The following is a 14,580-nucleotide window of genomic DNA, read 5'->3' as shown; positions in this document are numbered from 1 at the left end:
GCAGGTATGAGAATGGCCAGAACACTGAATACACAATCCTAACACATATAGAGATCTATTAGTAGAGGACAAAAGCCTTATTTGAGAACTACCTCTGTTCAATTTTGGCTGACCACTAAGATAAGAAGACATAAGGGTGATACCTAAAAAGCCAGGGTTCAAATTAAAACCAAGAATAATAAGAACAGAACAAAACCGAGCTGAGACATCAGTGGTCACACAGTTAGGAAGAAACAGATTTAGCCCAAGGAAGTTACTTTACAAAGAAGCAAACTTGCATAAAAGAACAACAACTTTCCGGGGAAAAAGAATACATATGCACACACTTAAAATTCTGAATATTTTAAAAATTTTAGGCAAACACAGAAATAGGAAAGTGTACCCTATTTCAGGAAAAAAACCACAGTCAATAAAAACAGTCTCTATGTGCCCACAGATGTAGCATGAAGCATAACAAAGGACAACAATTTAGCTATTATAAATGTGTTCAAAGAACTAGAGAAAAAGATTTTTTAAAATTCAAGGAAAGTATGAAAACAATGAATCAATAATCTCATAAGGAGAAAGAAAATACAAAAAAGAACCAAATCAAAATTTTATTTGATTTATTTATTTTTATACAGCACTTATTAGTTAACTTTTTTATACAAATTAGTGTATATATGTCAATCCCAATCCACATCAAAATTTAAAGTAGAAAAGTACAATGACTGAAATGAATAATTTAGTAGAGAAGCTCAATAGCAGATTCATGCTGGCAGAAGAAAAAAACAATCAATGAACCTAAATACAGATCAATAGAAATTATCCAATCTGACTAGGGAAGAAAACCAAAAGGAGACCAGGAAAAACAGATAATCCCCAAACGACTGCCTCTGGGAGGCAGAAGAACGTCCATGCTAAAGAAATGTACTTCGGGATTGTGTTCAAGTCTATTCAAGTAAGCATTCAACATCTCTCATTATATACAAACACATAAGAATAGCCAATGCTATCAGGATCTTCAGGATCTAGAAAAACAGGCAGGGCACTTGGGGTCATTGAGGTAGCCAGGGAGATCAGTCAGACCAAGATTTGTCCAGAGTCCAGAGACAGTGGTCTCCCCAGGATGCAGGCACCATTCTCACTCAATCTGCCATGTAAAGGTCTGTACCATAAGCCTTTCCTTGTTGGCCTAACAGAGGAGCAGCATCAGCCATCCAACAAATCCAAGACGTGACCCTACTGGCAAGGAGAGCATCTAGGAAGGCAAAGCCATCATGTCCTTGAATCAAAGCCTAAGTAAACTCTTAGGATTTGTCTTAAGTCGCAGCTTTCCTTAGAAGCTAGAGGTGTGAGTGTTTAAATCCCCCACTGGCCTGTGGAATCTAATGCAGTGCCCCCACCCCCCACCAACCCCACTTCCGGCATGGTATAGATACACTTTCTGTACCTGTGCATTCTGCTGCCACGTGAGTAAAACTCCAAGATTGGAACAATAAGTGTGTTAATGCCACATACTGTCCTTAGAAGTCTTGTGGCATTAACGGAAGGGACAGGCGCAATGGTGGACATGAAATTACCCCTCCCAGAACCTCCTCCACATCAGCCTGTATGGGAACTAGCCCAGCATATCTGTATTCCACAGAATGCCCCAGAGGGGGTCTACCTTTGCATCTCTCTCCTGCCTGCATAGCACACTGATCTTTAACATTTTCAGTAACTCAGAGACATCTCTGGGACTTTCACATAGCTCCTGTCAACATGTCGGGCTGTTAACTACAAACTTGATTTTGATGGCTTGCTTTTCAAGAATAATTACCCTGTACCTGAAATGTTAGCCTATTTACTGCTTGTGCAAAAACACGACAATAAAATCAATGTTCTACAATTCCTGAAAGTGAAAAAAAAAAAAAAAAAAAAAAGTATCCATCCTGAAAAACAAGAAAAATGTATTGAAGAAAAAATTAACAGAGCCTCAGAGAGCTGAAGTGTACTAACCTAAAATGGAAGGCCCAGAGGTGAGAAGAAAAGAGCACAAAAATATTTGAAGAAATAATGGCTGAAAAATCTCCAAACTGATGAATAACATTAGTACATACATCCAAGCAGCTCAACCAAGCTCAAATAGGATGAATACTGAAACATAAATACCTATAGATATTATAGTCCAATTGTTGAAAACTACAGAACAAGAGAAGTTCTTAAAAGGAGCAAAAGAAAAATAACTCATCACATATAGTGGAAAATCAATATGTTTAAAAGTTGACTTCTACGTGAAATAATTGATTCAGAAGGCAGTGGAAAATCACATTCAGATACATGAAAGGAAGTAATAAACTGTCAACGAAGAACTCTACATCCAGAAAAACTATGTTACAAATATTAAGGTGAAATTAAAACATTCTCTGATCAACAATGGCTGAGAGAATCCATTGCTAGCAAAGCTGCCTTATGAGTAATACTAAAGTAAGTCCTTCAGGTGCTACTTCAAATCCATGGGAGGAAATGAAGAGTGCTGGATACGACAAATAAGTGGGTTAATATGAAAAATTCTATATATGTATTACTTCTCATTTCTCCTCTCAAGTACTTTAAAAGGCAGTTGACTATACAGAGCAATGAATATAACACTGTATTGCTGGGTTACGATACATAGAGGTGTGATATATGTGTGAACAGAAATGAATAGAGAACAGAACTATGTTCAAAAATTTTTTCCATAATTTATCAGAATTAAGTTAAAATATATCTGAGGTGGAGTGTGACAAATTCAGAAACATAATATAATCCTTAGAGCCATCACAAATTAATACATAGTAAAAAAAAAATCAGTGGAGAAAATGAAAAAATGATATGCTAAAATACATACCTAAAACAAAGAAGGTATTAAAAGAGACAGGGAACAAAAAACAAGACAAGCAGATAACAAATAGCAAGTGACCAATTTAATTAAAATACATCAACATTACATGAAATATAGATGGTCTAAACCCCCCATTTAAAAATAAGAGATTGTCAGACTGCACAAAAAAATCAAAATCTAACTAAATGCTGTCTAAAAGAGAAATACCTGCATTCAAAAACATAACTATGTTTAAATAAAAAGGATGAAAAAGATATACCATAAAAACTATAACCATAAAAAAGTTGGAATAGCTATAAAAAATAACAGATAAAATAGATTTAAGAAAATACGTTTTATACAGGCAGAGATGGACATTTCATAATGATAACAGGATCAATATTTTAGGAATCCGTAACAGATATATGCACATATGCATCTAACAACAGAGCTTCAAAATCTATGAAGCAAAAATTGACAGAATTTAAATAAAAAATGGATGACTAAATAAAAATACTTGAAAATTTCAATACTCTAGCACTTTCAATAATTGACAGAATAACTAGACAGAAAGTCAGTAGGGTTATAGAAGAACTGAACAACAATATCAACCAACCAACCTAACTGACATACATAGAATGTTGTACCCAACTACTACAGAACAACCATTCAAGCACACATGGAACATTTTCCCAAACAGACCATATGCTAGGCCATCAAGCAATGCTTAATAAATTTAAAGGGATTAAAATCATACCATATATGTTCTAGACCACAATGGAATGGAACAGACAACTGAAAACCAATAAGAAAAAAACCAACGAAACTAAAAGTTGGTTCTCTGAGTAGATAGCAACCTGATAACCCTTTAGCTAGGCTAACCTCAAAGAAGGAGAGAAGGCACAAGTAAAATCAGGAATTAGAGAAGGAATATTACTATTAACCCTAAATAAATTTAAAAGGTTAAACAACAACCCTTATAATGAACAATGCTATTATATCCTCACAAATTAGACAACCTAGACTCAGGGACAACTTTCGAGAAAGACACAATTTATTAAAACTGACTAAAAAGGAAATAGAAAATTTGAACAGACCTATAACAAATAAAGAGACTGAATTATTCATTTAAAAATTTTCCACTAAAAAAAAAGTCCACCAATTCCACATGCCTTCACTTGGCGAATTCTATCAAATATTTAAAGAAATAATGCCAATACTCCACAAACTCTTCCAGAAATAGAGGAGGAGAAAAGACTTCCCAACTCATTCTATGAGGCCAGCATTACCCTGATATAAAAACCAAAGACACTGTCAGAAAACTATAGACTAAAATCCCTCATGAATACAGATAAAAAAATAAAAAGGTAAACCGTGTTCGGCATCATATGAAGAGATGACGCGCCATAACCAAATGGTCTATATCCCCAAATACAAGATTAGTTTGGGGGAAAGAGGAGGGTGGGATGAATTGGGAGATTGGGATTGACATATATATATATATATATATATATATATACACACACACACACACTACTATGTATAAAATAGATAACTAATGAGAACCTATTGTATAACACAGGAAACTACTTGGTGTTCTGTGGTGACCTAAATGGGAAGGAAATCCAAAAGAGAGGGGATATATGTATATGTATGGCTGACTCACTTTGCTCTACAGCTGAAACTGACACAGCAGTGTAAAACGACTATACTCCAATTTAAAAAAAGATTAGTTTAATCAATTAATTATGTAAAATTGATTAATGAAATATATCACATTAATAGCATACAGTAGGGGAAAAACACACATGATCACCTCAATAGATTCATAAAAACACTTGATAAAATCCAAAACCACCTCAGCGTAAAAAGTCTCAATAAACTAAGAATAAAAAGGATCTTTCTCAACTTCATGAGGGGCATCTATGAAAAATTCACAGTTACCATTGTATTTAATGGTGCAAGTCTAAATCCTCTTACTTTAAGATGGAAATGGATTCAAAAAAACGTTAACTTCATATAAAACACTCATGATAAAACAGTAAGAGAAAAAAACATGACTGAAAATTTCATCAGGCATTATTATCCTAATTTTATAATGAATATAATCATTATACATAATGAATATTATATGTGTATTATATGTGATAACAAAAAGTTGAAAGATAAAACAACCCGCACTCCACAACAAGAGAAGCCACCACAATGAGAAGCTTGTGCACCACAACAAAGAGTAGACGCCGCTCGCCGCAACTAGAGAAAGCCCGTGCGCAGCAACAAAGACCCAACACAGCCAAAGATAAATAAATAAACTAAAAAAATAATAATAATCACTTCTTTATTTTAAAAAAAGTGGTCATCATCAAGGGATTTTTATTTTCTCCTGTATATGTTACTTGCTTTCCAAATTTCCTTTAATGAGGGCATTATACTAACTTAGATAAATCAGACAGAGAAAGACAACTACTGTATATCACTTGTATATGAAATCTAAAAAAGCTGAACTCAGACAAAAGAATGGTGGTTACCAGGGGCTGGAGGGTAAGGATACACACACCCTACACAGATTGGAGAGATATTGCTAAAGAGTGCAAACTTGCAACTATAAGATCTGAAGATCTAATGCACAGCATAGTGATTTTCAGTCAACAATACATATTACACACATCAAAGTTGCTAAGAGACTAGATCTTAAATGTTCTCACCACAAAAAAGAAATGATAATTATGTGATCTGATAGAAATGTTAGCTAACACCACACTGGTAATCATATTGCAATATATGTGTATCAAATCAGCATGCTGTACACCTTAAACTTACATAATTTTATATGTCAACTGTATCTGAATTTAAAAATTCCCATTAATTAGAATGTTACCTTGGTATCATTTAAAAACCATATTTTTAAGATCTTAAGGCAACGTAAATTATAGTTTATTTTTAAAAGGTGAGCAGGATATTGGATCTGCAATGTAAATTATATTGTTAAGGCAATGTAAATTATATAGTTTATTTTTAAAAGGTGAGCAGGATATTAGATCTGCCATATTGGTTTTTGTTTTTAAAATAAGTGTTTGTGTGGGAGGGTGGAAAATGCAAAATTGATTAACAGGAAATAAATAAAGTAAGGTTCCTTGTCTAGCCTTTAAAAGTTATAGAACCCAGAGGTAAACAAATGATTGAGCAGGATGAATGTGAGCTACTGAGAAGAGAACAATGTCTGTAGCAATTATATTAAAAATGTTTAGGCAGTCCAACAGCTTAACTTCATTTGTTATACATGTATGATGGCTTCCAAGAAATTTATTTAAAAACAACACCAACAAGAACAAATCTCAAGCTCTTTTCTGAGCTTCCTCTTTTACCCAGGCAATCTCATTTACATAGGGTTTAAGAATTAAAGTCAAAGACACTGAGTAAAGCTGGGAAAAAAACTACTGCTATAGTACATCATCATCTTTCAGAACAAGTGGAAATTACGATTATCAAACTATGATATTTTAAAAATATCTATACTGTAATAATACATATGAACAACTAAGGTGACCAGAATTACATGGAAAAAATAGCCCTCATGTTTTTCATAGATGCTCAACAATTTTCACATCAGTTTCTATTAAAATTCATTAAATCCAACAATAGCAGAGTTTTAATTTATAAATGATCTTTACATTTCAACTTTGTCAAAATATTTTATTAAAGTCACAGGCAACTCTTTCAAAAAAGGAAAAACAAACCTCTGCTAGGCACAGGGTAGAAACCCATCTGCTCAGAGGTGTGAGCTAGATGTAGCAAATTACATCTGCAAGCCTCACTGCAAATGCTCTCTAATGAAATTCAAGATGGTGATTTTGACCCACACACCCTACACAGATTGGATCTGGCTATATTAGCGATCATCTCTCCCTTCTCATGGCAACTGAAATCAGATGACACATTTCAACAAACAGTTCCTCATTTTGAACTTTGAAGTCCAAGTTCAGTATAGAAGGCTCAAATCTATAAAGTGAGAATGCTTTTGTTCATCCTATTGATCATCTTTGTAATGCTAAAGGGTTTTTTTTTCATTTTGTTCATATCATAATGACTAGATCACTGTATTTTGAATCTAAACAACTAGATTCAAAAATAAAGGTTTAAATAGAAATTTAGAACTCCAGTATGATAACCAAGCAACACCAAAGACAAAGAGCAAGAGAAAAATAACTTCACAGGAGTTATGAATCCAAGTTAAAAAAAAAAAAAAAGATAAAGAAAGTTTTAATTGAAACCACGGTCTTCATAACCACCAGGGTCAAATGGTGAAACATCAAAATTTTAACTAAAAATTCAAAGTTGTTTCCTACAGTAGAATACAGACAATGCATCATTAAGTTCCATTTTTGCTTAAATTATCCTGACTTGGTTTCTGTTGTGTACAACCAAAGGATATCAAGATATATATACATCTAAATACCATCTCTCTTTTCCGCCTTTCTCAAATATTTTTTTAAAGACACTGGAAATTTGTTATATCAATTTTTCACTTTCTGTTTAGTCCTTAAGGCACCATCATCTGACCTGCATTAACACTATTCCTCTGAAAGTACGGTGATAAGAAAAACCAATCATCCAAAATCGTCAAATCCCTTTCACATCTTTTAGTCCTCATCTTATTGGGCATCTCTGCTACATTTAAATGACTAGATTGTGTGTCTTCCATGACACTACTGCCTCATGGGTTTTTCTGTACTTACCTTATTCACAGTTTTCAACATAGATTATTTCTTTTCCTTTTCAGCCAGTGAACATTAGTGTTCCCCCCTTTTTCTATCTGGATTATACTTATTTGTCTCTACATAAGTGATTTCAGGTGATCACATCTTTTTTCATGGTCTTCCCTGCTATCACATTGTGTATCTCTAACAGTGATTCCTCTTTTGAGCTCTAGACCCATATATGCAACAGCTTATTAGATATATTTACCTGAATGTCCCACAAACACTCTACAGTATGTGCCAACCTAAATTCATCCTTCCCAGCTTCCACACCCAAAACTAAACCTCTTTCTTCATTTGTAATCATAATATTAACCATATAAATGTCTACACACATCCAAGCTAGGAACCATGGAGTTATTCTACACATTTACTTCTCTTTCACTATCTATAACTAATCCAGTCACAAAGTTTTGCCAGTTTTTTTGTTAACTATTTCTCTATTCTTTCCCATTTTCTCCATCCCTATCACCACCATTCTGGTTCTGACAGTCATGTTTCCAGACAACTATAATAGCTAGATGCAATATCTAATCTCCTTGCCTCCAATTTTCCTATCTTCCCCTGAGCCCATGCCCTCTCAGAATCCCACCAAATCCATCATCTACAATTATCAAAAAACATTTACTGAACAAAAATGAGTTGAACATAAAACAATAATAGTATTGGAGAAGCAGACTAGAAAGAAGCGCAATCGGAAGGTGGTATAGATTTAGATACACTGCATATCTGGTTGATCATGAATGATTGAAAATATTTATCTACATTCTGAAACCAGCAAAATGACACTGAGAGAGAAAAAAAGCATTATAACTCAAAATGAGGATGAGAACAGGAGAGGACAAAACAGCAGATAAGTAATATCATGAAATTTTTAAACATATAAATATAATAGATAAATAGCAAGTGACTGAGGCCCAAAGAGATAAACCATAAAGGATCAATCTGATTCATGACAACCATCCTTCAACAGGTTCCAATACTCAAATATGTCTGAAAAAGAGAATGTGGAATGACACTGAAACCAGGAGGACTAGTTGAAAACTGAAAGTGAACAGACCTCAAGATTCTTTCTCAATCTATGCACAGGTATAAAGATAAAGAGTAAACTACTTTTTACATGTATGCATCAAAGGGTTATACTCAAATATTTTTACAAACAACATTTAAAATGAAGAAAAAATATATACTTATGGTCTTTCATAAGTTAATATCTACAGATTTTTAATGCCTGAAGAAGTTTTAAATATCTTGAAATAATCTCCTTTCCTCAAGGTAGGTTTGGCCAATGAGAATAACCAGGTGGTTAAAAAACTGAAACCTGAAGTAAAATTTAGGTTTCAATGTTGATTATATAGTCACTCTATAGTCTCCTAGGGAGTATGAAAAATAGACTTTAGAAGTTTCTATTTGATTCTAGTCCTCTCCATCTGGTGTATGATATTTTTAAAAGTTGAAAATAAACTAAGATTCTAACTCATCAGTTCTGGAAAAAAAATCAGAGAATATAATAACATCTTATGCTTTAAAGATGGAGACTTCTGTAGTTCTTAAGACATTCATAATATATTGGAAAAACAAGATAAGAATAAAACAATTTATCAAATGAAAAGGACAAACAGTTGAAGTTGGCAGGAACGCTGCAGGAGTAAGAGGGATTTGAAAAGAGTATTGAAGAGATAACAAATAGTACGGTAGTACACATCAGTCCTTTCATAAAATCCATTAAGGGGGGGCTATAATATTGTCATAACATCTTTAACCTCACTGGGGGATTCTATTTCCAGAAACAATGGTAGATTTCATTCCCTGAATGACCCTTGCACTAAAAACAAATGAAAATGATGAATGTATTTATAAAATGTTTATATGTAACACATAGTATGATTAAAACTTATATTTGTTTACACACACAAACACGCGCACGCACACACACAATACCTCCTTAAAATCATTAATGAGTTTCTCCAAAAAGTAAAGACTATTAATGCCATGGAATGAGAGAAGCCAGAAACTCAGAGGTAAACAAAACAAATCGCTTGAGGCATTTCAAAACTGGTGAAATTGAACATCCTTGCTCACAAGTAAGGCTGATTAAAGAATTAGACAATAATATAAAATAAATGATTCATGTATCAAGAAACACAAAGAAGCCTTGAAAATTATGAATAAAAAGGAGTTTTAAAAATCAATCAAGGGCTTCCCTGGTGGCACAGTGGTTGAGAGTCCGCCTGCCGATGCAGGGTACGCGGGCTCGTGCCCCGGTCCGGGAAGATCCCACATGCTGCGGAGCGGCTGGGCCCGTGAGCCATGGCCGCTGAGCCTGCGCGTCTGGAGCCTGTGCTCCGCAATGCGAGAGGCCACAACAGTGAGAGGCCCGCGTACCGCAAAAAAGAAAAATAAATAAATAAATCAAAATGAAAAGAATATCATAAGTAAAAATTTAATAAAGTGCTACAAAGTTCAAAAACGGGTAAATTAATTTATGGTTTTAAATGTCAAGATGCAGTTTGAATCTGAAGAAAGAGGTTCGCAAGGAACTAGAGAAGATCTCCTGGGTGCTGGTAATATTTTTGATCTTGATTCAGATGTAGGCAACAGGGGTAGGTTTATTATAAAATGTATCAAGCTGTGAACTAAGAGTTGAGCAGTTTTCTATATGATATATTTGAATTCTATAAAAGTTTATTCAAAAAATTCAATGAATAACTGTTTAACAGCATATTAGACCCAGCTTTAAAAAATTAATGAAACGGAGGATCAGATTAAAGAAATTACTGAGAATGCAGGTCAGCAAGTCAAAGAGAAAAAATATAAAAGTACAAAGAAGAGACAAGAATAATACAGTAAAAATGTGAAAAATTCTAAAATATATGTAAGAAAGAATAGGCACAGGCAATATCTGAAGATATTATGCCAGAAAACTTGCAGAACTCATAAAAGACACCAACACTAAAACTTTAAAACACAAAGATTTAAAAAATTCTGAAAGCTGCCAGAGAGGAAGGACAAAATACCTTCAAAGAAACACAAACTGCAAGTGGACATTGCAGATAAATATTTTCATTGTCAATAGGACAATGAAAAGCAAGAGTCAGCACAATGGAATTTTTAATGGGTCAGACAAAAATAACTACCAACAAAGAAATTATATATCCACCAATATATCTTTCAAAAAGGAGGGCAAAATAAAGACATTTTCAAACAAACAAAATTAAGTTTGCTAACAACATATCATCACTAAAAGGCAAAAGGAAAATGGTCTGAGATAGAATAAAGGACTGAATTGTAAGAAGGAATGTCTAGTAAGGCACTAGTATAGGAGTCCACAAACATGGCCCATGACCAAATCTGGCTATCAGATTTTGTAAATAAAGTTTCAAAGAAACACAGTCATGTCAGTTCATCAACATATTGCCTATGGCTGCTTCTGCACTCCAAAGCAGAGTTGAGTAGTTGCAACAAGACCACATAACTGGTAAAACTGAAAATATTTACTATCTGGCTCTTTACTAAATAAATTTTCCAAACCCTGCCCTGATTATATATATATGCAATAAATATAAGCAATTATTTTTTTAAGTGATAAACCATTAATCCAGAGAGGATGATTGAATTAAAGTATTTTAAGACCTGTGTGTTGTTCAGTAGCAGAGTAAATAACTTGATTTAATGCATAATTTAATAAATTAAATATGCAGCTTAATATTTCTAGGACCAGAGCTGACTTTGAGGAAAGGGTGTTAATTTCTAAGATTGAAAGAAAAACAGTTAAGGAATACTTTCCAATATAGCAGGAGAAAAAAGGAATTAAAATAACATATATTACAGTATAAAGGAAAAAAACTGTTATTTAAACAACTAAATAAATTCAAACAAGATAGTGAACAGATAACAGGAGAAATGGAGGATGGGAGAAATGGGAGAAAATATTTGCAAATCACATATCTAATAAGTGTCTAATATTAGAATATATAAGGAACTCTTACAACTCAACAATAAAGAGACAAATAACCCAACTAAAAAGTGGGCAAAGGATTTGAAAAGGGACTTCCCTGGTGGTCCAGTGGGTAAGACTCCGTGCTCCCAATGCAGGGGGCCCGGGTTTGATCCCTGGTCGGGGAACTAGATCCTGCATACATGCTGCAACTAAGAAGCCCACATGCCACAACTAAGAGTTCACATGCTGCCACTAAAGAGTCTGCATGCTGCAAGTAAGAAGGCTGCATGCCGCAACTGAAAATCCCACATGCCACAACGAAGATCCCACGTGCCGCAACTAAGACCCAGTGCAGCCAAAATAAATTTAAAAATATTTTGAAAAAGAAAGGATTTGAATAGAAGAAGAAAATACAGAACAGGATCTACAAATGGCCACTGAGCACATGAAAAGATGCTCAAAATCATTAGACATTACGGAAATGAAAATCAACACCACTAGATACCACTTCCCACCCACTGAGAAGGCTAGAACCAATAAGACAATAACAAGAGAACAATAATAAGTGGTGACACAGATATGGATAAATTAATATTGTAAATCAACTATACTTGCACATAAAAATATGTGAATAAATTAGAACCTTCATTCATTGGTGTGGGATTGTAAAATGGCACAGATATTTTGAAAAACAGTCTTGTCAATTCCTCAAAAGCTAAAGCACAGAGTTACCAAATGACCCAACAATTCTACTATATATATCTAATAGAAATTAAAACATATATCCATGCAAAACAGTGTACAAGAATGATCATAGCAGCATTATTGATAATAGCCAAAAAGTGGAAACAACCCAAATACCCATCAAGTAATGAATAAATAAAATGTGGTATAACCATAAAATGAATTATTATTCAGCCATAAAAAGGAATGAAGACATACATACTATAACAATGGTTCTATGAAAGAAGTGAAAGATGGCTTCTTTCACTTACCACTTATAATGGTAAGTGAAAGAAGCCAGTCACAAAAGACCACAAATTTTGTTATTTCATTCATATGAAATGTCTAGAAGAAGCAAATTCATAGGGATAGAAAGACAAGTGGTTCGTAGGGTCTGGGGGGAAGGGAGAAAGAGGAGTAGGTGCTAATGATATACCAATTCTTTTTAAGGTGATAAAATTATTCTAAAATTTTATAGTGATGGTTGCATAAAACTTGTAAATACACTAAAAATCATCTAACTGTATACTTTAAATGGAAGAATTTTACAATATGTGAATTTTATCAATGAGTTTTAACAAAAAATCAAGGTACAAATCATTTAATCTTACAAAAATTATTCCAGAGTTAAAATTTTAAAAAAAAGGAGGAAGCACTCCCAGCTCACTTTATGAGCTTTATGAGCTCACTTCACTCTAGCATATCTTTGATATGACATGTAATAGCTATTGTGATAATAAGGAATTCCCTATAACTGAAAACAAATGACAAAGAATGGCTATGTCCAATATGCTAGAGAAATTATCAAGACAAAAAGCACTTAAGAAGAACTCTAAAGAAGTTCCTTCTAACTCTCACAATTCTATGATTTTATGATAATGGTATTCATATCATTAAGTACCAACATTAATTTCTGCCAGTAAAATCATGCTTACTTTTGATAAACCTATGAAAACTAGATTTCAATGGAAATTTCAATAGAGAAAAGGAGAGAGAAATCGACATTAAGTCAAAATCAAAAATTGCAGACTGTACCTGCTTTTCAATAACAGTACTGTGGTAATCTGAACGATATCAGGATTCAGACGCTTACATCCTAATAATATGAACAAGGTGTTGACCTATTTAGCACTGTCAAAAAATTTCAGGCTTGTTATTAAAATATAGATTCACATTATTTACTTTGTGACTCAAAACTTCTCCAGGTTCACACAGTTTGAAATGAATACATCAAAGTTCAAAAGGGTATGAACCTACAACTGAAAACACTGCAACATCAGAAATCAAGTATTTACTGAAGAAAGATCCATGGCTCCAATCATCACACAATTATCTACTTTATTTAAATAAATGAGTAATCTAGAAATATAGCATGCTTGCTGTAAATAATGTATTCATTTGATTATGTATTTATGAAGCATCCATTCATAAGTCAAGTGGCTTAAATTAAAATCAACCTACTTATAATTCTTAGTTCAGCCTAATGCAAACATCTGAAACCAACATCCTTCTCAAGTTAATTTTATCTATGTTTAGCATTTCAGTGATCATACTGTATTCTATATGATCTTTTGTAGATAGTCTCCATATATATAAAAGGTGTGGCTATCAACAAACATCATCATTTCATTCATTCACTTTGTAAATCACTTAGTTCATTTCCATGCAGTTCTTTCAATGAGAAGACTGATTCAGAAATGCACTGGCATTAAAAAAAAAAAGCAGTAAAACTAAAAATATCAGTATAAAATATAATAAACATAGTAAAATAACCATAGGAAGAATTTTTTTAAAAAGTACCTTCTTCAAGGATGGGTCGTGGGATGACAAAAGGAATCTCCTGCAGAGGTTCCATATACTTGTGGCCAGCACTAACAATCTTTATTTGAGGCAAACAGAGGACAAGTGTTCCTGGCATGCTGGTTTGTCCATGGTACCAACTTCTTACTGTTCCAGGAATGTCACCAGATACAATTGTACTTGGGGAAGGCAAGCTATCACTTGGGATGAACACACAACAAGATTGTACTTCAAGCTAGAAAAGAAAAGCAAAATCAAAATATTTGGATCAGACTAAATTTGAGAGTAAATGTATCCTCAAACATCTAATATCTTTACCAGAATACACAGGCAAGCCAAAAAAAAGAAAATGCCCCATACTTATGTCTTTATGAGTTACTTTCACTAAAGAATACAACAAACACTTGAAAAGGTATTGTTTCTTGCTATAAATTTGATCAAAAGAGCACAGTGACATGAAATGAAAACGTATCTGCCTTTCCACAGTTCTTTCCAAGAAACATGATTGAGTTAGAAAATGTGCTGGCAAAAAAAGG

At 33.6% G+C, this 14,580-nt stretch overlaps 1 protein-coding gene across 5 annotated transcripts in view; it reads right to left on the bottom strand.

Annotated features, from left to right (window-relative positions):
- VPS13B (vacuolar protein sorting 13 homolog B) overlaps positions 1-14,580 on the bottom strand; it is a 778,894-nt gene that overhangs the window by 418,234 nt on the left and 346,080 nt on the right. For all 5 annotated transcript variants that reach the window (XM_027131500.1, XM_027131499.1, XM_027131497.1 and 2 more), the window contains one exon: positions 14,045-14,279. In XM_027131500.1, the coding sequence (XP_026987301.1) occupies positions 14,045-14,279 (235 nt within the window). The remainder of the gene's footprint in view (positions 1-14,044; positions 14,280-14,580) is intronic.

This window comes from Aethalodelphis obliquidens, unplaced genomic scaffold (genome assembly GCF_003676395.1).
Source record: "Aethalodelphis obliquidens isolate GAN/ISIS:26980383/991018 unplaced genomic scaffold, ASM367639v1 scaffold39, whole genome shotgun sequence".
NCBI lineage: Eukaryota > Metazoa > Chordata > Mammalia > Artiodactyla > Delphinidae > Aethalodelphis > Aethalodelphis obliquidens.
This window is presented reverse-complemented; position numbering and strand designations above follow the sequence as displayed.